Consider the following 25,019-nt stretch of genomic DNA (forward strand, 5'->3'; position numbering starts at 1 on the left):
ACAAAACCAGTCAAGCTGGAGTGCTACTGAAATAAAAAAAATTAATTACAACAAAAATGGTTGAGCGAGGTGGAATTCCAGATTACTGAGGGTCAAACAGCTGTGGCTCTTCATAAACAAAATAAGCCTGACTTGGGCGTTGCTTTTGAGGACAATATCATGCAGAACTCTAGTCTTTGCAAACCTTGCTCTATTCTTAGCAACAATTTTTTCAAAATGCTAGAAAATAATACACAATAGATCAAAAATGTCTTTATATTTTCATTATGTAGATCTCTATAGGTTGAGATAAATGCTGTGAATTTCTTGACTGTAAAGAAAAAAAAGGCAAGGATAATTGTAAGTGTGGAATTGTTTTAAAAGGAGGAAAAATTACACTGCAGCTTTGGTTTATTATAAAGGAGGTGACTTAGAAGGTATTAATGTCCACAAACAGTGTAAATAAACAAAAAGTTATTACGCACCATTTCTACTAACTCATTGTTTTATGCCCCTTGTTCTTATCCAGCAATATGTTGAAAGTGAAAGTAAATGTGTTTCAGGGTGATACACTGAAACTGTAAAACACATTGTCATGGTATCTTACAAGCTAAGGGCATAAATAGAACCAAAACGTGAAGAAATGGCCATCAAATACAGATATTTTTGTCCCAGAAAAGCCCTAAAGCACAGATTGCCAGAAGGTGGGAGGATATAAACGGGAAGTGTTGTTATGGTACTTCTCCTTCCTTATGTTGTTTTCATTTCTTCCCTCCCTGCCTGCAGCAGGTGGCTGCGGCTGTTTGCGATTAAAACTTCACTTATTGCGTGTGTAAAGCCTCAGGTGGCGGGCGGTGGGCTGGCCAGGCGGTGGGTGAGGAGCAGTGACCCTTTGGGGTATGTTTGGGGTGTTTTTACCCCGTGCCCTCGGAGCCGCTCTGCAGCTGCACCTCAGGCGACCTTTGACTCAGGTTACTGGCCCTGCTGTGGAATCCAAAAGGGTAACGCTGGTAACTTTGCTGACGTGTGTTTATAAATGTTTCTGTTTACGTGTACATTCATAAACGTTTTCAAAAGGCAATGGAACAGCATAAAGGAACTGGCCTGAAGAGGTTTGATGTTATTTCGCGTGCGGCTCTCCAGGATCCGCATATCTGGCTCCTTCCGAGAGTGAAAGTCACAGGTGGGCATGAGGTCAATCGACGGTGAAGTATCAGTTATTAGTTAAAATGTTTATTAGTTAAAAACCTGGGCTCATCTCGAGCTATTTCACGAGGATTTTCACAAACATCTGTGAGAACTGGGGGACTGCACTGCAGACATCAGGGTCCGGCTCTGCCCTGCCGAAAGTGCTGAGGAGCTGCGCTGCGTTCTGAACACGCCGGGCGGCCGAAAGCCTGCACTTGTGGAGGCTGAAAGAGAGAATTCTCCATTTCTATTTCCGTCCCCTCGGGCCGGGTGCCCTCAGCGAGAACGAGGCTCCCGCCCGCAGCGCCCCGCGCAGGCGCGAGCAGGGGGTGGGGGTGGGGGCCACTTCCGGCCGCGAGCTCAAAGCCGGTCAGCAGGGCGAGCCGCGGCCACGCCCACGCGGAAGGGGGCGGGGCCTCGCCCCGGCTCGGGCCGCTTACATAACGGCGGGGGGGCGGGGCCCGCGCGTGCGTCACGCGCCGGCTCCCGGCAGCCACCGCTGCCCCCTTTATAACCGGCGACCGCGCGGCCGGGCGCCCACAGTGAGCGGCCCCCGCCAACGGCGCCGGATCTTGTGCAACCCTTCGTCACCCGCTCTAAGTGACCGGAGTCGCCTCGCCCACCGCCACCATCGCCATGCCCGGGTATTCCAGCGACAGGGATAGAGGGTGAGTCCGGGGGCACGGCCGGCGCTAGCCGCCGCCAGCGTCCGGACTCTGAGCCTGTCCGTGGAGCTCTCGGGGTTGTTTTTCAGACGTTTTAAGATGGCGGCGGGGCGGGGGTTGGGCCCTGAGCCCTTCCCTCAGCGCTCCCGCCGCGAGGGGTGGCCGTGGGAGGGTATCGGGCTTTTTTAGGCCACCGATTGTGGACGACTGTCGGTTCCTTCGCCTCAGAGCACCCCCCGCGGGCGTGCTAGCGCTGAGAATAGCGCGGGGTAATTTCAATTTTTTTTTAAATTTTTTTTTTTTCCGTTGGGAACTAAAAGACTCGCCCCAACCCCCTGGGGACGCCCCCCAGCACAGACGGTCCCCGCAGAGCCCGATTCCCCCCGCTGAGAGCGGCGGGCGGGCTGGAGGTTTGTGGGTCAGTGGGTTGGCAGTGCCGAAGCCTTGGGGAGCTCTCGGCAGGGCGGTTCCCTCCCCTCCCTTCCCCCTCCCAGGCTCGGGCTGTGGCCGGCAGGAGCCGGCCGGCTCCGCTTTGTGTTGTGTAAGCGGATGTTAATGGCCGGCCCCGCCATGCGGCGGCTGAGGGGAATCAAAATGCCGGCTCTGCTGCTGCTGCCTTTGTTCCTCCTCCTCCTCCCCCCGCCCAGCCCCGGCTCTAAAATGGCAGCGGCTGGAAAATGTGGCGTAGACAGAAATGAGAGACAAAGGAAACAGCGCTGGCAGGAAGCAGCGGCCGCTCGGGAAGCGCCGTGTTGTGCTGCGAAGGATCGTTCCCAGAGCCCGCCCGGCCAAAATTGGGAAGCGGTCGGGGCGGGGGAGGGAGCCCTGCGCTCGGATCAGCGCGTGGCTCAGCGCGGCGCCGAGCTGCGCCCCGGGGCTCTCGCGATCAGCCGAACGGAGGGACCGAACCTGCAATGCTAATGAAGCACATGGCCTCAAAAAACACCGTGGTTAAAAGAAGTCTTGTCTTTTGGGATATGCAAAAAAAAACGGTTTACGGGAAAGTTATCTCAAGGTTTCGTAACTGCCCCTGCCCTCTTCCAGCAGTAGGAGTGTCCCTGGGGTGGGAAACCATTTTGATCACGGGGTAGTGCCAAGGTGTTAATGCTTGTTGTAACTTGCTGTTCAATTGCATTGTATGGAAATTGGAAAGACACGTTGTCTTAGCTTGTGAGTAAGAATTGTGGCTAGGCAGATTGTGGCATCTGTAGCTTAAAGTATGATTTTTAAAGTTCTGGTATCCTGAAACTTCGGTAGGTAGAGTTTGTACATCTGTATTTTAAAGTAATGGGTGGAGTGCAGAGATGGTGGTGAAGTTGTTCAGGAAGAAGACCAAAATGTTTCTCTTGCATTCTAAAATGTATTCTTTTTGCCTAGGTTTGGAGCCCCTCGTTTTGGAGGAAGTAGAGGTGGACCTCTCTCTGGGAAGAAATTTGGAAACCCTGGGGAGAAACTTACAAAAAAGAAATGGAACTTGGATGAGCTGCCCAAATTTGAGAAGAACTTCTACCAAGAACATCCGGATGTGGTTAGACGTACTGCGGTACGTACCTGATCTGGCTCGAGCAAAAGTAAACAGAAAGTGCAAACATATTGAGGGTCATGGGGCCCAGCAGGTACAGATGGGGTAACTTAAAATATAACTTCAGTATCAGAGGTTATGTCTAATAATGGCTGTTTTGTTTTGCAGCAAGAAGTTGAACAGTACAGAGCGAGCAAAGAGGTCACAGTTAGGGGCCATAACTGTCCAAAACCAATTATCAACTTTTATGAAGCAAACTTCCCTGGTAAGTGAAGACCAGTTTACTGGTTGTTCTTCAGACTGGGTTACAGCAACATCTGAATCTATATGTTTAAATTTGTTTTTAAGCAAATGTTATGGAAGTAATTCAGAGGCAGAACTTCACTGAACCAACTGCTATTCAAGCACAAGGTTGGCCTGTTGCACTGAGTGGATTGGATATGGTTGGAGTGGCACAGACTGGATCAGGGAAAACACTCTCTGTAAGTTTTGATTATAGCCTGAAATACTGCTGGATTTCAGCAGTGCCAGTATGGCGCAGCCTGGTGCAGGGTGAACACCTCTAGGAAGAGATTGTGATGTGATTTTTCTTTCTTCCAAACAGTACTTACTGCCTGCTATTGTGCATATAAATCATCAGCCATTCCTGGAGCGAGGAGATGGACCTATTGTGAGTATTCCTAAGTGAAAGGGGATTTTAATTTCTAAGGACTGTATTTTACAGTCTCAGTTGGCCCTGCTTGTAAGAGTGCATAGCTGCATTCTGTTTCTCTGTGTGAATAAAGTGGTTTCCTGTTGGGATAGTTTCCCAGGCAGATTCTATAAATGCTGATTGGATTGTTCTGAAAATAGTACAGAGCAGGGTTTGATTTTGGGTTATATTTTGGAAATTGCTATCCCTGGAAGCTAGTGACTTTCAGGTATCTTTCACACGTTTGGTGGTAGTTAAGATGGCAGGTAACTTGGTTTGCTGGTTTGGCTACTTAAATCTACTTCAGTCAGTCTGGCACTAAACTTGACGCTCAAAATTAGTCTCAGACTAGGATCTTGTACTGGGTATTGAACTAAAAGATGGACATCCTATTTGCAGTGTCTTGTGTTGGCACCAACCCGTGAACTGGCCCAACAAGTGCAGCAGGTAGCTGCAGAGTACAGCAGAGCGTGTCGTTTGAAGTCCACATGTATTTATGGAGGTGCTCCAAAGGGACCACAAATCCGTGACCTGGAAAGAGGTATGGGTCAGCTTCCAGTGCATGTCTGTCTGAGCCAATGTGGAAACTGCTTCAGCTGATGGGACTGCTTGGTTTTAGGTGTGGAAATCTGCATTGCAACACCTGGAAGACTTATAGACTTCTTAGAAGCTGGAAAGACCAATCTCAGGAGGTGTACTTACCTTGTCCTTGATGAAGCTGACAGGATGCTTGACATGGGATTTGAACCTCAGATCAGAAAAATTGTGGATCAGATCAGAGTGAGTATAAATGGTTCATGTATTTATCACTATAGCAGATAAAAACTACTGCCACTACCCTTGTTAAAAGGCAGTGCAAGCCTGGGTAGTTTTGGTTGGGCATTTAACTTAACCCTATACTGATCTTTCATTGATCTGATCTTTTCTAGCCTGACAGGCAGACTCTGATGTGGAGTGCCACATGGCCTAAGGAAGTGAGGCAGCTGGCTGAAGATTTCTTGAAAGAATATGTGCACATCAACATTGGTGCACTGGAACTGAGTGCAAACCACAACATTCTTCAGATTGTGGATGTGTGTCATGATGTAGAGAAAGATGATAAGTAAGTAGGCTTGGGGGCAAAGCATTCTGTGTTTTCTGTCAGTTTTGCTTTATAAACTGAAATGAAGGCCTTATTTTGATGGATTTTTGACATCAGTCTGAGGCAACTTTAAGGCAAGAAATGAGTTTAAACTTGCACAGTAGAAAGCAGTCTAAGCTCTAACCATAATCTCTTTAAAAATAGGCTTATTCGTTTGATGGAAGAGATCATGAGCGAGAAGGAAAACAAAACAATTGTTTTTGTGGAAACCAAAAGGCGTTGTGATGATCTTACCAGAAAAATGAGGAGAGATGGGTGAGTAGTAGCTGGGACTTCACTGAGCAGCCCCAATAGTCTTGCATGTGCTCTTGGCAGTACAGTTAAGAGTCAGAACTGTCAGTGGCAGCAGCTGTCTGCTACAATGCCCAGACTGGAATTTGCCAGTAGCCCAGGTTTTGACTAATGAAACCACCAAGTTGGAGTGTTGTTGGTTCAGTAAGTTCTGTGTTTTCAGGTGGCCAGCGATGGGCATTCACGGTGATAAAAGTCAGCAGGAGCGGGACTGGGTTCTAAATGGTGAGTGTTTCAGCCATTTCTGCAAGCATCTGATGTGTGCTGCTTCAGGAAGAAAAATTGATTCATTTCTTGTGTTACAGAATTCAAACATGGAAAAGCACCAATCCTGATTGCTACAGATGTTGCATCCAGAGGTCTAGGTTAGTAAAACTCGTAATGGCAGTTGTCCACAGCTTTTAAAGAAAGTCTATTGCTTTCTTTAACCTCTGCATTTTTCTAAGTTTTCTTCACATAAAGGTGCAGTCTTTGTGGCAAGGCCTAGGCATGACAATCGGAGGACTCGAGGGGGATGGAGGACTAGTGGAAATGATCGGCTGGCTGCTTCCAGTCAAATAGAGAGGTGAAAGCTGAGAGCATTGTGTGCCAGTAATCTTCAAAAGGCAAAGATCATCCTTTAAACTACTCCCCCATAAACTGTTCTCTCATGAAATAAGCAGTTTCATTCACAGTTCACTTTGCCCTGGTATTTCTCTTCTCTCCATGCTTTGCATGATTTGCCATGGTGCAGTACTGTTAGTTTTGTGCATACTGTCTGCTGTGATCTGTGGGTCTTTGAATTTCAGTGAGTTTTTTGAAATGTTGAAGAACATAATTTTAAACTTCAATGTTCAATGAAATTTTTTTCAACCATGAAATGGAGAGAGCAGCTTTAAAATGTACTAAGCCTTGAACAAATTGGTGAGTACTGGCACATGAAATCTGAGAATAAAAGTCCACCTCTCACTTTAACAAGTGGGGCAGGAAAGCAATGGCTTTTCAATGCCTTTGAAAGTCGAAGTTCCTCCACCTATACATAGTCGTCATGTCGAGACCTGCCAGAGACCCATTCTCAAGTGAACCCTGGCTTCTTGGAAGCGCTTGCCTAGACAAGACACAGTGCATAAAAACAACTTGGTGACTTTGGGGGGACAGGTATGTTTTTCTTGCAGCTGCAGTTCAAAGGTCTTGGCAAGACGAGCAGTGTGGCCCCTTTTTTTTGAGCTTCTAATGAGTGTGTATGTGAAGGACCTTGTATGTTTTTACTCTAAGGTCCTCAAATGAGCACATGAAGAGGCTGCTGTGAGCTTTAGTGGCCCTACTGCAAGAAGCTTTCAGATGTCACTTGATGATTTGTAAAGGGGACACTTGAGTTGGGAATGACAAGCAAATGCACACTCCTTATGGTAAGGTTTTGGCTCACAGGGTGGGTGATGAGAACGGGATCAGACGGAGTGTGCGTAACTTTTCTCTTCCACTATGCTCTTGCAGAAATGGATGATTCTAACATTGTTCTTTGCAGCCATTATTCCCTTTAAAATACTCTTGTCTAATGTTTATCTTCGATTTGGCTGTTGTGGTGTGCAAAACTTTGTACCTCGCTTTTTGCCACACTGCAACACTTTACAGATGTGGAAGATGTGAAATTTGTCATCAATTATGACTACCCTAACTCCTCAGAGGACTATATCCACCGAATTGGACGAACTGCCCGCAGTACCAAAACAGGCACAGCATACACATTCTTTACTCCTAACAATATTAAGCAAGTAAATGACCTCATCTCTGTGCTTCGTGAGGCTAATCAAGCCATCAACCCCAAATTGCTTCAGCTGGTTGAAGACAGAGGTTCAGGTAAGGGCTGTTCTTGATCTCCGTGCATAGCTTTCCTCTCAGAACGAAGTGGAAACTTCTGATTCCACCTCCAGCCTCTCTTCCAAATAAATGTGGAAGGTGGTTTAGTTACCAGTTACTGTGACCTCAGAAGGTATTTATTTATACAAAAGCCAAAAAACAGCACCCAAATGCTCCCAGCCTGTGCTGTGGTGCACCTATAGCTAGAGCACGCCAAAGAGGTGCTTCATATTTGCCCTGAAACAAAACACTTTGTTTCCTATGGCTTGGAAAGAGGGATGGACCCAAGTGTCCTGCTGGCAAAATTCCCTTTTTGCCTTGTAATGCCACATCTTGTGTTATGGGGGAGAGTGTATGACTTCCCAGAAGTGAGACAGCTTTATCTAACTGGAGTCCAGCAAGCCCCTGGAAAGCTTTTATAGTAGGTTTGAATTGCTGGGACAGAAAATAAATGCTGCTTAGCTGAACTGAAGAGCCTTTATCATACATGTAACTGTCTTGTCTCTTTCACTAGGTCGTTCCCGAGGTGACCGACGTGACAGATACTCTGCGGGCAAAAGGGGTGGATTTAGTAGCTTTAGAGAGAGGGAGAACTTTGAGAGAACCTATGGTGCGCTAGGCAAGAGAGACTTCGGAGCAAAAACCCAAAACGGGGCTTACAGCGCCCAGAGTTTCAGCAATGGCACTCCCTTTGGGAACGGCTTTGCAGCTGCAGGCATGCAGGCCGGCTTCAGGGCCGGCGGTAACCCCACAGGAGCGTACCAGAACGGCTACGAGCAGCAGTACGGCAGTAACATTGCCAACATGCACAACGGCATGAACCAGCAGCAGTACGCCTACCCTGCCACTGGTGCTGCTCCTATGATAGGTTACCCCATGCCCACAAGTTATTCTCAATAACTTAGTGTATTTAAATGTCTCAGTTTTTCATAATTGCTCTTTATATTGTGTGTTATCAAAACAGGATAGTTATTTAAGAAATGGGAAATGCAGAAATGACTGCAGTGCAGCAGTAATTATGGTGCACTTTTTCGCTATTTAAGTTGAATATTTCTCTACATTCCTGAAACAATTTTTAGTTTTTTGTACTAGAAAATGCAGACAGTGTTTTCAAAGTAAATGTACAGTGATTTGAAATACAGTAACAGAAGGCAGTGCATGGCCTTCCAATAAAGATATTTGAAGACCGATTTTTCTTTCAGATGACAATTTTCTCAACATGTGCACAACTTTACATTAATGATATGTCAAATGTTTTTATATTAAATTCTAGAAAGGTTTCTCAACTGTGTCTGATTAAACATTTAAGCTTATACAAATACCAGCCTTGCCTTGATTGGGCTAGATTGCTTAGCATGGCAGGCTCTGCTTTGATGGGGAAGAAAATTAAAGCTGGCTTCCAGGAAAATACTGGAAGCAGTGTTCTTCCTTGTCTCACTAGCGTAGGGCCAGTTCTTGGAAAAGATCAAAACTCTGTAGTGGTGTTGCTAACAAGCTGCTACGAGCGTAGGAAGCTTCTGCAGCACCGTAACCGTCGCCTTCACACGAGCATATGTGCAGAGCAGGCTTGAGTGTTGTGTACCCACAGCTGCCAGGCGTTGTGAGTTAGCATGCAGGCTTCTGAGCTTCAGAGAAACGGGAAGATCTTAGTATTAAAACTTCAAATTATACTTACACTGGTATTGAGCAGTGATTTCTTTATGGGGGTGGTGGGAGGGGAAGTGGGCTGTTGATCCATGACAATGCCTCATGGTTTTTGGTTTGTTTTTTTTTTTAAGGACCTTTAATATGTGCAAATGACTCCCTAATCTCAAAGCACTGCCCATGCTGAGTGAAGGAACAGCACAATTCTTGATCCTGGGGTTAAAGTGCTTAATGCTTTCAAGTGTGGTGTATTTAAATTCCAGTTTGATACTAATTTTCAGTTCCCTCTTGTTTATCAGTAACAGTGATGAGTTTTAAGTTTAACAGCACTTAATGTGTTCAAGGTTGAATCTACAAGATTCTTTTTATGTTATTTTGAACCTGAGTTAACTTTGTTTTGCACTTAGATCGTTTTGCTCAGTCTGTGCTGTTCTTGATTACTTGTCCTTGTTTCCCTCTGAGGCTCAGTTTGTGATGTTCTCTAATGCAGCCTAATCTGCCTCTTGCATTTCCTCCTTTTCTGTGAAGTTGTCACTTGACAGTCTTTTGTGATCCTTCACTCCTGCTTTGAGAACTCCAGCTGGAGGCTTGGAACTACCCCACTGCAGTCTAAAACTGCAGGTGGCAATGTATTTTATTTTGGTTTGGTTTTTTTTTTGGGGGGGGGGAAGTAGGGGTGGGGTTTTTTTCTCATTTATTTGTTTTGGAACACTGCTTGGTGTCACCAGGGGTGAAAAACAAGGAAGTAGATTATTTATCACTGAAGTACGACTTAACTCCTGAGTTTCCATGGCAATGGCCTGAAACACAATGCATTGAAAAGCTGGTTTTGTAAAGTTACGGGGTTTTAGTATTAAAGAAATGATGCACTTTTAGCTTGTGCATTAAAATTGAGATATGAGAGTCTTTAATAGTGGTGTGAAATCTAAATGCAGAAAGAGGTTTCCTCCCTGTATTTTATAACTCTTTCCAAACGACCCGTTGCCTGGGGCAGTGCTTCTTGAGGGGGAAAGTACAACATTTGCACATAAAATAATGAAAAGAAACGAGCTGTAAGCAGCTTTGACGTTACTGGCAGAATTGAGCTCATGGCAAATCTGCCTTCCACCTAAACTTGCCTGCAGTTCTTGTTGAGGCGGGAGTAGCGGCTCCAGCCGCTGACCCAGTGCCCTACTAAAGCGGCTGTCAGCCGGCCCGGCCCGGGGAGAGAGCGCGGGGATTATCGCAGCCCGAGCCCTGCGCTCCAGAATGGCTCCGGCTCCGCCCCGCCGCCCGCTCGGGCTGCAGCGGCGGTGGAAATTTCCACTGCGCCGAGCAGAGGGCCGCGGGGAGCCGGGCCGGGCGGGGCCGCGGGGAGCCGGGCTCGCCCCCGCGCTTGGCAGCGCCGCCGCCTCCGCCGCGCTGGGCCTCGGCTGAGCCTGCCGTGCCCGCCGTGGCTCCACAGGGGCTCTTCCCCGGAGTGTCCCGTGCAGCTGCAGCGTGTTCGGTGACAGCGAGGCCCGCTGTCCCCCTGCCAGGCCCCGGGTGTCCCTGTCCCACACGGGCAGGCCAGCCGTGACCCGGCCCTGTGGCCTTGTTGGGAGCTCTCAGACCAGTTTGGTTTATAGAAGTGACGTTCTTCATTCTGTGCGGGGCTCAAGGCTGAGCACACCAAAGGGTAAAAAGTTAATCTTTTTTACAATAAAATGTACACGAAATGCACATCCTCGGCCTACCCAGTGTATGTTTATTTGTGTGATGTGATCTTGCCCAATACTTGAAACGAGTTCTTTATTAAGCAACTTCCATTGTAGAAGTTACCTGACAGCATCAGTTATGTTTACAAAAGGTGAAAAAAATTCAGCTCCAAGACGCCAATTCCTTTAGCAGGAGCTATCTGAGGCATCATTACGGTTACAAAGGGTGAGAAGATTCAGCCTGGGGACAGAAAATTCACCTCGGACGGTCCCTGACCTCCGGCCCGCGGGCGCGGCGAGGCCACTGCGCATGCGCGGCCGCCGCACACGCCTGCTTCCCGCGGGGGGCGCCGCGCGTGCGCAGTGGCTGCCCCGACCCTTCCCCACACACATTTTCCCCCTCCCCTCAGCCCCGCCGTGAGGCAGCGGCAAGATGGCGCTGGGCTCCCGCCAAGGCTGCCGCTGGTGCGGCCGCGCCGCCCTGGCACGGCCCAGGCGGCGGCGAGTCCCGCAGCCGGCCTGGTGCTCGGCGCGCCCGTACTCGGAGGGCGGCGGTGCTTCCGAGGCGGAGCTGCTGGAGGTGTGCTGGCGGCGGCTCTTCCTGCGGGGCGGCGCGGGGCCGCTGCCCTGGGGCGCCTACCTGAGCGGCCGGCACCCCGGCTTCGGGCCGCTGGGCGCGGCGCTGCGCGCCAACCTGGCGGCGCAGTGGTGGGACTCGGCGCTGCCCCTGCGGGAGCAGGTGTTCCCCGTGGATGCCCCGCTCCACGGCCCGCCCGGCGCTCCGCGGGACGCGCGGGGGCTGCGGCTGCTGCACCCGGAGACGCTGCGCGAAGCCCTGCAGGGCTGTGGGCACGGCCCCGGCGGCTCGGCCCTGGAAGAAGTGCTGGGGGCCGCGGGGCTGCTGCGGGAGAGCCTCCTGCCCGGTAGGTCCCGGGCGGCTCCGCTCAGCCTGCAGCCTGCGCACGAGTTTCTTGCTGGGAGCGAAGCAGCTGCATTTAAGGGATTTCCCCAGCTGCGTTGGTGCGGTGGGAATGTTCCTTCTGTAGGCTGTGAATATGTGTGCTTTTCAAGGACCTGACCAGCACAGGTGGACAGCAGATACGCTCCCTGTAATTCGGGGAAAAGCACATTAAAATCTACGTGCCCAGAGGAACCAGCCTGTTGAACCATGTCTGCAAAGCATCAGTGCTAGTAAAGATAGTGGGACTGCATCTACAAACAACACGTGTATAATATGTGCTTAATTTGTTCTTGGTAGAGTTAAAACATCAGAAACTTTCCCGTGGCCACTAAAAACAGGGCTTTGTGTTTTGTAGGTGTTCTGGCGCAATATGTCAGCTGCTTAGAGCTGGTGAACAAAAGACTGCCCTGTGGCCTTGCTCAGATTGGAGTGTGCTTTCATTCTGTTCCAGAAAGTGAACATTCTGTTTCAGGAAATGAACAACACAACAAAAACCTTACAAGGTAGAGTGATAGAGGAGTTGATCCCTTATCCTACCTAAACCAACTGTTTCGCTTTTGGATTATTTTTGAATGCTGTTTCTTGCTTTTCCCCTGTTGTTTCCCAAGGTGTTAACTTGCTGCCCTTGCTGTTGTTTAAAGAATAGGCGAGAGGACCACGTCTCTGCTTGCCTGGTTTAGTTCTCCCAGAACTTCAGGACAGTGGCTCGATTACTGGCTGCGCCAGAGGCTCCAGTGGTGGAGAAAGGTAACAGCAGCATATCCATGGGGAATCTTGGCCTGCTCCTTTATGCCTCGGAGAGGGGGAAAAATCACCGTGGTTGGTTTTATGGCCTGTTCCAGGTGCATTTCTCATGGAAATTGAGAAGCTACTGAAGTTGATGACAAGCCTGATAATTAGTTTATAGCTTGACTTGCAGAAAGGCAAATGTTTTGTGTTTGTTGGTGATGTGAGATGAAAATGCCATAAAACAACCAAGAGATTTGGGCTTTAACTTACAAAAACCTTTTGCTGAAAATCAGAAAATGGTACTAAAACAACCCAGACTTCCGTTTGCATTGCAGGCTTGTTTTTTGTAGTTCTATGAGACTTGCAGTAGTGATCACTCTTATACCTCTTACTTGCAGTTTGCTGTAGGCCCGTCTAACTTCAGCAGCAGTGACTTCCAGGATGAAGAAGGCAGAAGAGGATTTAAGTTACATTATAGCTTTCCCTGGGGGACAGAAACAATAGAAACCCTGAAGAACCTTGGTGATACTGAACTGTTACAGCTGTATCCAGGAGAGAGATCTAAACTCCTTGTAAGCTTTACTGTATTAAACACCTTTCCTGATAGAGATGGTAATGAGTGAGAGAAATGGTTTCTTTGCTGATCCAGTTGCTGAGCATGTGGATGGCTTTTTACTGATTTGCTGCAAGAACAGTACAATTGATGCTCTGCAGTCAGACCTGCATTTTCAAAGCTGATAAAATAGTGTTTGGTACTTTTTTTTTCCCCCAAGGTATTCTTCAAAATTAGAAATGAGCCCTATTGTCAAGACAGCTGTTGTCAGTGGCATAGCTTTTACCTGTATCTGTGAAGAAATGGAAACACAAATTTGGACTGTGTTTTGCACTGTTCAGTTTGCATCAAAAAGAGCCTGTAAATGTGAGGGGTCTTCTTTCTTGCTGTAGCTTGTTCACTTTCATGTATGTAAAAGTTTTCGTAGATTAATGGGTTATAAAAATGGCTTTATAGAAAAAGGAGGGATGGACCAGAGGGAAACCTCTCCACTGAATTTGTTGAAGAGGGACAATCCTAATAAATGGCAATGTTTGGAGTTAGGCTGAACAGATAAAACCAGAGTAACTTTGTATTTTACTAGAAAATTGCAACCTTCTTCTCATGACAGTCCTGTCTTTCCTGCTTTTGCAGTTTATTTCTACAAAACTGGGTTACATAGGGATTTCTCAGAATGTGGGGACTCATGGTCACTTGGAAGTAATCTACAAACCTCCAAAAGAATATGCAGAGTTTCAAATGTATTTGCCATAGATTTAAATTTATGATCAAAGTGGCAGAGCAAGAAACTAATCCTGCCCTGACCTGCTTTCCCCACTGTTACAGCCTTACCTGGTCACAGAAACACTGCTAAGGCTGCTGGTAATGTTTTAAATAAATGTCTGCATTTTAATAAATAAGAGTGCTTGAGCTCAGTGTCTCATTATACATTTAAAGCAAGCAAAAAGCTTCTGGGAGCAATCTTTGATGTTTTCCTTTGTGGGTTTTTTCTCTTCAGGGCCGAGATGGAAGGAAGAATGTCATCCCTCATGTTCTGTCTGTGAATGGGAATCTGGACCGAGGAGTGTTAGCTTATCTCTTTGATTCTCTGCAGGTAGCTGAGAATCCATTAACAGCAAAGAAAAATTCTCAGAGGAAGGTAACTGCATGTGGAAAATGTCAGAAAATAAGAACCCCCCCTAGACAATGTGGTAAATTCAAGCATGGCAGTGTTTCCTTTTCCACAAGGCCATCCTGATCCTTTCCCAATGGGTGCAGACTCAACCCTCTCACTGGCAGCACCAGGCTGGCCCCCTGGCACAGCCCCTGTGGTCCCTGTCACCCACATAAGCAATTTTTCTCATTCTGAGGTCCCCTGTTCCTGTTTTACCCTTCTCTCTGATCAGTAGGTAGGATCTGGACCATCATTCTCCCCACTTTTACTCAGTTTTCTGGAGTTGGAGTGCTGGCTGTCAGTGCCTGTTACCCAGGCAGTTGTTTGGGCTTTAAGAACATGCAGTAGACTGGATGGGAGCTGCCTGCTGGGCTGCCTCTCTTCACTCTGGCTCAGTTCAAGATAGAACTCTGCTAACAAATCTTCATCTCTTTTCTGGAGCTCAGCCAAAACAGAGTAATTTCTGCCACGTGAATGTAGCTGGGCTGTGTGCTCCTTGCATAAAATATAGCTTGCTTCTAATTCAAGATTTTGTGCTGTAAGAAGATTCTTGTATGTTTAAAACCTTAATTTAATTTTTAAAAAATATCTATTTCCTACTTCTGTTTAGAATTGTATGATAAATACATTTAGTAATCTGTTGGTTTTTGTAAATTTATTAGGTACTTAAGCTTCATCCTTGCTTAGCACCCCTTAAAGTGGCCTTGGATGTAGGAAAAGGTCCAACAATGGAGCTGAGGCAGGTATGTTGTAAGAAAGTATTTCAATTTTGAGCATTGACTCTCCATGTAATGTGTTGGAATTCACACACTGTTTATGTTGAGGAAAATCATGCTGCTGCTTTGACTCCTGGAGATTCCTGGTTGTGCAGAGTTCATGGTGCTCCTGCTCTGCAGCTTGTGGGTCACAGCCAAAGGAATTCTCAGGAGGCAGTTCCTTGTGTGGACACAACTGTCTTGGTACAATAAAGCTGATGCTTGTCCCATGCAAAATTAAGGAAAATTAATAACACCATCCCTCTCAGTTCAGAATTATCTTTTTGCATGAGTCACGTGTTCAGAAGGATTTTTTTAAAGTTTTCATTTAAGTCAGTCATGAAGTCCCTGTGGAAGGGAGGAAGCTTACACTGGCATGTTTTTAAACAGAAGTGGAGACAGAACTGCCAGGCTGCTTTCTGGTTTGAGATTATTTCAGCCAGCAAATAAACACCAGCTAGGAATGTTAATACCACACTTGTTAAGAGTTTTAATGGTTTCTTTGTATAGAGTCTCATTGCTCAAAGTCTGTCTTTTAACTTTTGTTTTTAAATGAACACAGGTTTGTCAAGGATTGTTCAATGAACTGACAGAAAATGGAATTTCTGTATGGCCTGGTTACCTGGAAACTGTGCATGTGTCTCTGGAACATCTTTACACAAAGTAAGGAGAAACAGTCTTTTGTAAGTTAAACTATGAAGGTGAAAGATGACTTTCTGTGGCCTGCTGTAAATATTCCTTTTTTCAGTAGGAAGTCATTGTGTGCAGTTACTGATTGAAGGTGTGGATCCCAAACTGCAGACTTGGATTCAAGTAGTTTTATTACGAAAAGCACATATCAGATAATTTTAAAAATTAAGTGAAGTAGAAGCCTTTCACATATTACTGTTATTTCCCTGGAACTGTAAAATGCCTTTTAAAAACTCTCATGTCAAAAACTAATTTTTTCAGATGACTTGTAAGCTTGCAGAACTGTTTTCCACCCTCACCCCCATTTTTGCATCTGGTCTGGTTCTGTGTTTCATTCTTAAGCACTCTTTCAAACAACCCACTGTGTCTAGTCTTGAACTTGACAGTTCTTCCTAGTCTGCAACCACTGCCATTAGTGATGTGATGAACTGTTTGTGGATATAAAAACAGCTGTTCCATTTGGGGGCTTCATTATGATTTGTTGATCAGGAGTGGATTGGGGCATATGACTCCTCATGTCAAAGCATCTTGAGCATAGTGATTAATGTTTTTTTCTGAGAGAAAATAGATGCAACCTCTTGTTCATGTGCAGTAAAACAAAGATAAATTCTGCTTGTAGAAAAATACTCTTTTAATAGGTTACTAAATAAGATTATATTTATATACTAAAGCAGCTAAGTAATTTGAAGACATGTAATCAGGAAAGCAAGGAATGGCAACAAGAAAACTGGAGGTGTCACACTGGACTTAGTGCAATACAGCAAAACTAAATATGTACAGTTTATGGTCATTTGTATGTAATTTATCTGAAAAACCAGTAACAGGTGGGTTCTTCTCTCTGCAGGTACGATGAGATGAGCATTCCCTTCATGGTCTTGATAAGTGATGGCACTCTAGAGAATGGAGTGGTCCAGCTGAGAAGCAGAGACACCACCATGAAGGAAATGATGCACATTTCCAGGCTGAAGGACTTTTTAATTAAGTATGTTACATCTGCCAAAAATGTGTAAGCTTAAACTTGTTGAATAAAGGGATTTTCTTAGACATCTTTGCCTGAACTGGTTTCAGCATTGTCACGGACTCAGTGGTTTCTCTGCAAACAGTTCTGCTCAAACATGGTGGTGCTTCTGTTTTCTGTCAAATCTGGGTCTTCCAGTTGCTTTGGAAAAAAGGAAGAGAAAAACTTGTCCCTTATTAGCAAGGCTAACCATATGCTTGTTCATGTCTTTGGTTTTAATATCATACTGAAAGTGCTCCATCCTAAACTAAAAATTCAGCTTTCCTCTGTATTGCTGGCACAATTGTGATCTCTGTTGGAAAATGGTATTTTATATTAAAGACTTCCAAATCGTAAATATTTTAATAACATCATTATCTTTGTACTGTTTGTAGGAATGTATTTTAGTCACATGGCTTCAGTTCTTAAACGTGTAAGCTACTTCATCTTGCACGTGAGAAACATAAAAAATTCAGAAAAATATTACCAAGAGTAACAGAATAACAGATTTAAATATTTTTTAACCAGTATTTTCTGCGGACAAAATATCTGTGGGTACAAAATGGTGGAAAAAGACTAATGTGTGATCATATTTTTCCTGCACCTAAGCACAGTGGTTAAAATCAGATACAAGAGTTTGCAGAGATACAGAACTGTGTGTTTCTGATCTTTTCTAGATTTCCAGTACAGCTTGTTCAGTCCCTGTATAAAGTGCAGCAAGGCCTGTGGCCTCTGATAGTCATCAGTGTCATGAAACACGAGAACTTGCCTTAAAATCTTCTAACATGGTGCTCACTTAACTATAAATGAGTTATTTGTAGCAACAATAATAGTTGCAGTATATTTATGCTAGAACTAATCAATGTTAGCATCATGTGACTTACTGAACTCATGCAATTCTAAATAAGCTGCCTCTGGAATGGTATTAAAGCAACCCAGCCACATCTTAAGAAACAGCTGGTAGCAGCACACAGAATTTATTTTGAAGTCAGCTGTCCCAAAATTAATTTTAGCAACCTATCCCTCTAAGAGCTATCTACTACTATCTACTGTGAGAGCTGAAGTACTGTTGAACTGAGAAATTGCCATCCTTGCAGGTACATAGAAGGCAAATAGGGATCCTCTAGTGCCTGAGGGATGTTTTTTTCTTTTTTTTTGTTACACTAGACAAAAACCTTTTGATTATCTTATGTCTGCAAACAATCCAGTTTGTACTTCAGAGAATTGTTAAATGTTCAGGAACTTAAATCTGTGTGAAAGCTTTACATGTAATTCTAAGTTTTGTCTGTTTGCTTTTTCTCATAAGTTGAAGTCCATGGATATTATGGCTCAGAGATTTTGCCTCGAAAGTGTCTACAAACTGATTAGGCCAGGAAATTGGTATCTAAATATCTTATCTTTGTATGCAGCTTGCTGGAACTTAGCACATTTGAGGGCTGAAAAATTCTTTAAAAGCATGTGATTAAGTTGATCAGAAAAAAATGATAATCATACCTGGTATTCAGTCTCTGATGAGGACCTTTGAATAGACTGTAGCACATGGCCTCTTCCCTGCTAAAAGCCAGAATAACAGAATTCATAGCTGCTTTCTTGGCACAGCTACACAGAAGAATTCACATTACATCAGCAGTGTGGTCACTAATAACATCTGTGTGGTTTCATAGGGAGGCTGTTGAATTTGCCATAGGATGGTTTATTGGGGTTTTTCTTTCTTCTTTCCTCTCCTTCCTCAAAACAGTTTTAAAGCTATTTAGTTTTTCCATAGTAACTAAGCAATTTCGTAAGCAAGTGCAAGTATTTAAGCCCTGCCTCCACCCAGCAAAGTCCCCTCAAAATGTATTTGTGTGCATCAGATATTCCAATATTGCAGCTTGAGGTTCTCACCTTTTTCCTCTTCTCTTCTAATAACGGAGAAGTTGATGTATTCTTCTTCTGGTCTAACAGGCTCTGGTTTAAAGATGATGAACAGCAGTTAACTCAATTACAAACAACTCGAACCACACTTTTTTTTCTGTAATTTTGAAACAGAGCAGTGAGATTCCATACTGAATATAAATCATGGAGTGTCCATGGGCCTTATCAGAGCTCTTCTCACTGTCCTTGCAGGCTGAGACCTGGCACAAGCAGCTGCCCAGCACTGAGCTGACCCAGCAGGGCAGTGGGAGCTCTCCCTACTGCATGAACAGGAAGGCAGCTTTGTTTGGAGACAGTTACTCCATTTGGATGTTTAGAAATTGGAAACAATGCCTTTGCTGTTAGTTTGTTTGGGGGGGTTCTTATTCCCCTTGGAAAGAGGCATTCACATTCAAGGCAAATGTAGAAATGTGCAAGTTCAGAGCATTGTGGCTGTCAGGTAATGTCTTCATTATTGTCTGCTTTCTGCAATTCAAGCACTAAAATGTCTTAATGTAGGTCAGCTGCCCTGTTGTCACTCCATAATTTCAGTTTGAACTGACTTTGGATCTTCCCAAACCTAAGAAGGATTGAATAAATAACTAAAGTACTGAACAATTTTGAAAAGAATGCAGGAGCTATGCAAGTTTTATTTTGCTACAGCTTCATATAGCTCACTGTTGTCTGTTAGTAGATGGCCATTACACCCTTTTCTATGAAAACCTCAGTTCATTTAACCAGCTGCAGTTTTGGCTGCATGGCTGTCAGATGATGCCAGATGTGGATTCTGAGGGGTTCAAATAATGCCTCTGCCAGGAGGGTCAGTAGGTGTCCCCTTCCAGTACCTGAAGAAACCTGCCTGACTGCAGGGGTGACAGGAACTTACCAATCTCTGAGTATATCACTTCATTTTCAGACTCCTCTGCATTCAGTATTGAAGTAAGGCCAGTTGAGGGCCTGGTAGACTTAAATTTTTCTGCAAATTGTAAAAGAAAAACGTGTGTTCTGTGTGTGTATTTATATAGATATATATAAATATTTCTTATAAATAAAAAGTTTCAAATTTTTAAAAAAATATTTGGAGATGTCAGGTAATGTTATTTTCACAATCAAAAGAATTATTTAACCAAGGGCATTTTAATAATTTCCCTTTCCAGTGAGGTCAGATTCCTTCCAGTGTTTTTGTGTATTACATTAGCTGTTGCTTTGCCTCCCCCACCCCAGATCTTTCATCCAAAACACAGCTCAGAGATTTGGCCTTGTCAAAGTCTTGTTAAGCTGCTGGTGCTGCTTCAGAGGAGATTCAACAATATGATAAAATAACAGGAGCTACTCTACTGAAAACGTGATGTTTACATACTGAAATATATTGACAGTATAAATGACCTGTGGAAAAACAAACAGACATTCAAATAACTCACTTGCTTTGTACAAAGGAATTAGGAAAAATGGAATTGCCAGAGCAAGTGCTATTATGAGCAGGAGCAGGATCAGCCCAAGAGAAATTATCAGGGTCTGAGAATGGCTTCTCTCTTCTGCTAAAAATAAGGAAAAAAAGTGTTTATGGAATGAAGTGTTGTTTCATATTTTAAGTATTTTCTGTAAATTGAAATCAAGACTTGCATTTTCTTTCAGTTTTTAGATTAACTGGGGTTAATGTAACTGTTCATGAGAGTCCCAAGGGCTCTGTGCCCCAGCAGAAGGAAGGCAGCTTGCTGGTGCCAGTAAAGCTCTTTCATGGGAGCAGAGAAAAAAATGAAACCAGACTCTCTCCAAGGTGGACCAGGGGTCTTTTACAAAAGTGAGTCTTTTACAGGCATCCTCCATGGTCACTTCTGCTGCTATCTAGGGTGCATGGAATTCTATGGTTTTGCATTAATTTTAAAACATCAATTTTTTAAATTTAAAAAATTGTATTTTGAACATCACATTGCAGGATCAAAATATCTGGCTAAAACCTTGCATAGTTACAACATTCTGAATTTTGTGTGATCCCAGTTTGTCAACAGTAGTAGCCTCTTTTCATTCATACCTGCTAATGTAAAGTTGAAACTGTTGCTGTATTTTGTATTATTGGGAAAACTGTTATTAGCTTTGCATTTATAGGTCCCAAAGTCACTAAGGGAATTGATAAATAGAAAAATCACAGCTGCTTCCCTCTTCTGCATTGTCTTTTGGGGAGAAATGTTTTGTGTTCCTTTGAAGAACAGATAGGTGATGGGAAGGGATCCGTTCTCCGAGAAACAGGACAGGGTCACGTTCTGGCCTTTCTTTGCCTGAGAGGTGGGGGAGCTCAGCACTGGTTTGGAAATGGGCTCTGTAGAAAGAAAATTGAAAAATCTGAATCACAGAGTACAGGACAAGCTCCAGGCAAGACTTGGAGTGAAGTGACAACACCGGCAAAAGAGCTGGGCATGGAGGATGGAGGGGTCGTGAGCCCGGGCAGGAGAGCACTGCCAGCTCCTGAGGTAAGAACAGCAGCAAAGTTCAGCTCCTCAGTCAAGAAAAGAGATGGCTGTGTGCCCCTGCAATAACCAGTGCTGGGAAGGTGCACAGCAGGACGTACCTAGGAGGGTGAAGCTGAGGCTGTTGCTGTATTTTCCACCACTGGAGTTGTTGTACTCAGCTTTGCACTTGTACTCCCCAACATCGCTGGCAGAGCTGATGGTCAGGGTGAACAGTGCAGGGCTCAAGTCTGACCTGTTGGAAGCAGATACCTGCTGGTTGTGCTTGAACAGTGTGTATCTGACAGGTGGGGATCCAGGCTCAGAGAGGCAGGAGAGGGTCACATTCTGCTTCATCACCACATTCAAAGTCCCCTGAACCAGTACAAGCTTGGGATTGGACACCATCTCTGCAAATAAAAAACTGCTGAGTGAGTTGGCTGCACCTATGACCCAAGAAAGCCCCAAATTTGTCCAAAATATGTTGACAACCAAGCTATGCTTATTTGTGTTGAAATGGACCATTATACTTTTTCCACAGCAGGCAACTGAATTATTTTTCAAAACCAGAATGCAGCTTCCTACATGATGAAAAGTGCCTGTGCTCATGCAAAAGAGGCACAGCCACACAAAGCCCACAGATGTGTTCAGATGAACCAATAACAATACTTTTGAACTGCAGCAGCAATGAAAATAATAGAAATATAAAAGATTAAATCAAATATTGTGGGGTATTAATTGTAGGAGAAAGTAACCTTATAAATTAGTTCAGAGGTAGCGTATGAGCCTGAAAGCAAAGGCAGTATTTTATTAGTGGCTGTCTATTGACAGACAGAACTAACCTTGTGTAAGTAGATAGAACATATGGATAGTAGCAGTAAGGGCCTTGATAGTCTCTCAGATTTATTTCCTTTCATGATCTTATACAAATAAACTTGCAATAAAAACCTGTCTTTCCACAAAAAATGATACTGAACTAGTCATGACTTAAGTAAATTACAACATTTCCATGGGAGGAAAAATGTTTTAACAAGTTAAAACAATTTTGACTTTACATACAGTCAGTAAAGAGATGGTTAACTTTGTATAGAAACTTTTAAACTGACTCACTGCACAGAGAGGTGAAAGATTTAATTTGACATGAAGTTTTTGGACATTTTTAAATTCCTCCCCCATTTTTTTGGCTAACAGTCAATCTCAGCACATACCTCAAAATCAACCAGAGAACCTACCTACCTTTGCCATTTGCAGTAGTTTTCTGTGTCTGCTGAGACATCTGAGCTACGAGAAGAAAAAGAAAAGCTTTCAGACAAGAAACAATGGTTCTGCTTTAGAAAGGTTTGCAATATGAAAGAAGCATGTCCTTAGCTTACAGAAGAAAAACAGCAGAATTGTGAGAAAAAGCATTTTCTGGATACTGGGCAAGAGAGCTGGTGCAGCTACATGACAGAGCTCTTTCTTCTGAAGGAGATGAAGGAGTGGCTCTAGGACTTGAGGAAGTTCTAAATACGGAAACTGTGCCAATCAGTGCTGATATTTACTCATGTTCCTGTGGAGAATTTTGTCATCTTTCACATTCATTTAGCCTATGGCAGGCAGAGGAGTGGGCAGAGAGAGGAGCAGTGGGGTGGGGAGCAGCAGTTTGGGTCACAGGCAGATGTGTCCAGCTGTCCTGAGCCATGGCTGAGGTGAGCAGCAGGGAGTCACTGAGGGTGGAAAAGGCCTCCAAGAGCATCAGGTTCAACCATTCAACCACTAAACCCTGTCCCCAAGTGCCACATCTCCATGTCTTTAAATCCCTCCAGGTGACTCCACCACTTCCCAGGGCAGCCTGTGCCAATGTCTAACCTTTTCCATGAAGAAATTTTTCCTAATATCCAATCTAAACCTCCTCCAGTGCAACTCGAGGCTGATTCCTCCTGTCCTGTCACTTGTTGCTTGGGAGGAAAGACCAACCCCCACCTTTCTCCTTTTGGGTAGTTTTTCCAGCACTGTTCTGTGAAAGGAATTAATGAGATCACTGATCCATATCAAAGAGACACATATTTGCTAGAGATAGGGCAAGTGATAATATAGTGAGACTAAGGATGTGCGTGGCACTGGGTGTGTTTTTAGCAGCAATATATTTTTTAAAAAACTGTCTAAAAAAGTCTAAAATCTATAGAAGTTTTAAAATGTTATTAAGTATTTATAGCTAGCCAGCTTGTTAAGAAAATATTTCAGTTGAGCTTCAAATATTAAGCTATAAGAAGTGAGATCTTGTACTAGAAGGTACAAATCTCATAAAGAATTTAACACTACTGCATAAACAAACCTGATGACTAATTTGATGAAGTAATCAGTAATACAAAGCTACATAATGACAGGCTTGGCAAGCAGATGTTTTTTACTCTGGGTGAAGTAAATGTCAGCTGTGCATGGGCAATGCCTTCTGCAGGACTCCAGGCCCTGTTGTACAATTGCTTACACAGAAAATGACTTAACAGTCATCCTTGTCTTGTTTCTTATTTCTTTCTTTCCACTTACTGAAGGCAACAAATCAAGCCCTGCAGCCCTTCCCTGGGTCATACAGAATCCCTGCCCAACCCTTGGCTGTTGCAGCATTGCAAAATTTCCTCACAGAACGTTGTGTGCACTTCCTTCCTCCTTGTTTTTTTAAATTTTGCTGGAGGTTTACTTGTTTGGGTTTGTTTTCTTTTTAATTTCTTTTGAGACAGTCTCCACCCTCCTCTCAGAAACGTTTCTGATGTGGAAACGCTGTCAGCAAACCACAAGAACGGAACATCTTTTGCCAGCTGTCAGGAAACACGTGTGAAAGTGCAGCTGCTGGAGGGAGGATGGGGCTGTTTGTGCATTTTGTTGTTGTGGGAGCCTGCTCTTGTCAGAAACCTTCCCAAACAGCCCCCAGGAGCCCTGGCTGCTGGTGCTCACCTGCAGCCCAGTGCTTTTCCTAAGGAGCTGCTTCATTTTGTGTGTGGGTAAAGGAGCTGTGAATTTAGCTATACCTTCTAAAAAATAAAAGTTTAGGTGTCACCAGAATGTCTCATGTGCAGCAGCTTTCATGGTGTGCAGGCTCCCCCCAGGATGCTCAGCCTGAGTGTCCAGGGAAGACAAAGCCCTGCTTTCTGTTTGGAAGTGAGAAGTTTGCTTTCATCTGGATTGTTTTTCAGGCAGAGCTGGCTATTGCCTTTGGACTATGAGGATGTTGGTTTTTTCAGCATGTGTACAAAGAGTTTTATAGCAGCAGTAAGGTACTGTGTGAGCTTGGAGTTCCCTTTTTATTAGATTTGCAACTTTCCTGCCTGGAATTAATGTGGTTGTACATGTAGGGAGAACTGAATAAACTTGACCAAGAATAATGAGCAGAACATTGCAGAACAGAACAGAAGTCATCCAGCCAAAACAAGTAAGTTAAAACATCAGAAAGGGAAATGTGTATCACTTGGTGCTGTGACAATACTCTGCCTCAAGCAAGCAGGTGGAAGGGAATAAACCAAACTGAGCTCTCATTCACAAGGTCAGTTCTTTAACTTGAGGATGAAAATGCTGGGATAGTGTTCTGTAGTAAGAACTTTGTTCTGTCCCAGGCTTCCAAGGAAATTTGTTTGTTTCAGCAGAGTTATAAGCATTATTATATATAGTTATTCCCAGTTTCTCATCCTGAGAGGTCCTGCATTCTGGAGGAGCATCTGCTGCAGTGGATGTCTGCAGAAGGTTTGCCAGAAATCACATGGACTGACAGTTATGTCTGGTGATGAATTAAATCAAGGCTTCTGTTTTGTCTGCAAAAAGGTTTTACTTTTATAGGCAGGTTACTCAATACTGGATTTTCACACTCCTACTGTGGGGGCAAGTCTGCTGTTTATTTCAAGTACATGGTGTTTAATTGTGAGAGAATTGTTTTTCTGGAGGACAAATAAGAGAAGAAGAGGAAAGGATCTCTTTTCTGTGCATATTTAAGGTAGCCTTAAATTTATTCTGGTTGTGAAAGAGAATTTTGACATAGTGAATGTTTTTCAATTGACTGCAGATGGCAAGGAACATGTCAGCAGGTGAAAGGAACTTTTGGGTACTCAATTTAATAAACTTAGCTGCTCCCAAATCCCCCAAAGATGAAATATTTTAAAATGGTATGTCTGTCCTCCAAATCATCTCCCAGCAATGGAAAAAGAAAGAAAAAAAATGATGAAACACTGAAAACTGGGGTCACT

At 44.3% G+C, this 25,019-nt stretch overlaps 3 protein-coding genes across 9 annotated transcripts; 2 read left to right on the forward strand and 1 right to left on the reverse strand.

Annotated features, from left to right (window-relative positions):
- Positions 1–1,669: 1,669 nt before the first annotated feature.
- On the forward strand, positions 1,670–8,987 carry DDX5 (DEAD-box helicase 5). Of its 2 annotated transcripts, none has more exons than XM_064395258.1 (13): positions 1,670–1,811; positions 3,210–3,375; positions 3,523–3,619; positions 3,703–3,836; positions 3,959–4,024; positions 4,445–4,586; positions 4,665–4,825; positions 4,975–5,147; positions 5,331–5,441; positions 5,641–5,702; positions 5,783–5,842; positions 7,089–7,313; positions 7,828–8,987. In XM_064395258.1, the coding sequence occupies exons 1-13, from the start codon at positions 1,804–1,806 to the stop codon at positions 8,211–8,213; spliced, it is 1,791 nt and encodes a 596-aa protein (XP_064251328.1). In that variant the 5' UTR covers positions 1,670–1,803; the 3' UTR covers positions 8,214–8,987. The 2 variants fall into 2 exon arrangements, with proteins under 2 accessions (XP_064251328.1, XP_064251327.1); XM_064395257.1 differs by having other exon boundaries at positions 1,679–1,835.
- A 2,047-nt stretch (positions 8,988–11,034) lies between these two features.
- On the forward strand, positions 11,035–16,518 carry POLG2 (DNA polymerase gamma 2, accessory subunit). The gene is made up of 8 exons (XM_064395541.1): positions 11,035–11,556; positions 11,950–12,097; positions 12,236–12,341; positions 12,722–12,895; positions 13,874–14,014; positions 14,692–14,772; positions 15,347–15,447; positions 16,319–16,518. The coding sequence occupies exons 1-8, from the start codon at positions 11,067–11,069 to the stop codon at positions 16,482–16,484; spliced, it is 1,407 nt and encodes a 468-aa protein (XP_064251611.1). The 5' UTR covers positions 11,035–11,066; the 3' UTR covers positions 16,485–16,518.
- MILR1 (mast cell immunoglobulin like receptor 1) lies at positions 16,506–22,345 on the reverse strand. Of its 6 annotated transcripts, XM_064395544.1 has the most exons (9): positions 22,182–22,344; positions 22,045–22,089; positions 20,931–21,218; positions 20,397–20,681; positions 19,786–19,902; positions 19,251–19,340; positions 18,356–18,421; positions 17,966–18,025; positions 16,506–16,633 (listed from the first exon to the last, which is right to left on the reverse strand). In XM_064395544.1, the coding sequence occupies exons 1-8, from the start codon at positions 22,213–22,215 to the stop codon at positions 17,973–17,975; spliced, it is 978 nt and encodes a 325-aa protein (XP_064251614.1). In that variant the 5' UTR covers positions 22,216–22,344; the 3' UTR covers positions 16,506–16,633; positions 17,966–17,972. The 6 variants fall into 6 exon arrangements, with proteins under 6 accessions (XP_064251614.1, XP_064251616.1, XP_064251617.1 ...); XM_064395546.1 differs by lacking the exon at positions 16,506–16,633 and having other exon boundaries at positions 16,665–18,025; positions 19,786–19,899; positions 22,182–22,345; XM_064395547.1 differs by lacking the exon at positions 16,506–16,633 and having other exon boundaries at positions 16,665–18,025; positions 18,356–18,418; positions 19,786–19,899.
- Positions 22,346–25,019: the final 2,674 nt, after the last annotated feature.

This window comes from Passer domesticus, chromosome 20, assembly GCF_036417665.1.
Source record: "Passer domesticus isolate bPasDom1 chromosome 20, bPasDom1.hap1, whole genome shotgun sequence".
NCBI lineage: Eukaryota > Metazoa > Chordata > Aves > Passeriformes > Passeridae > Passer > Passer domesticus.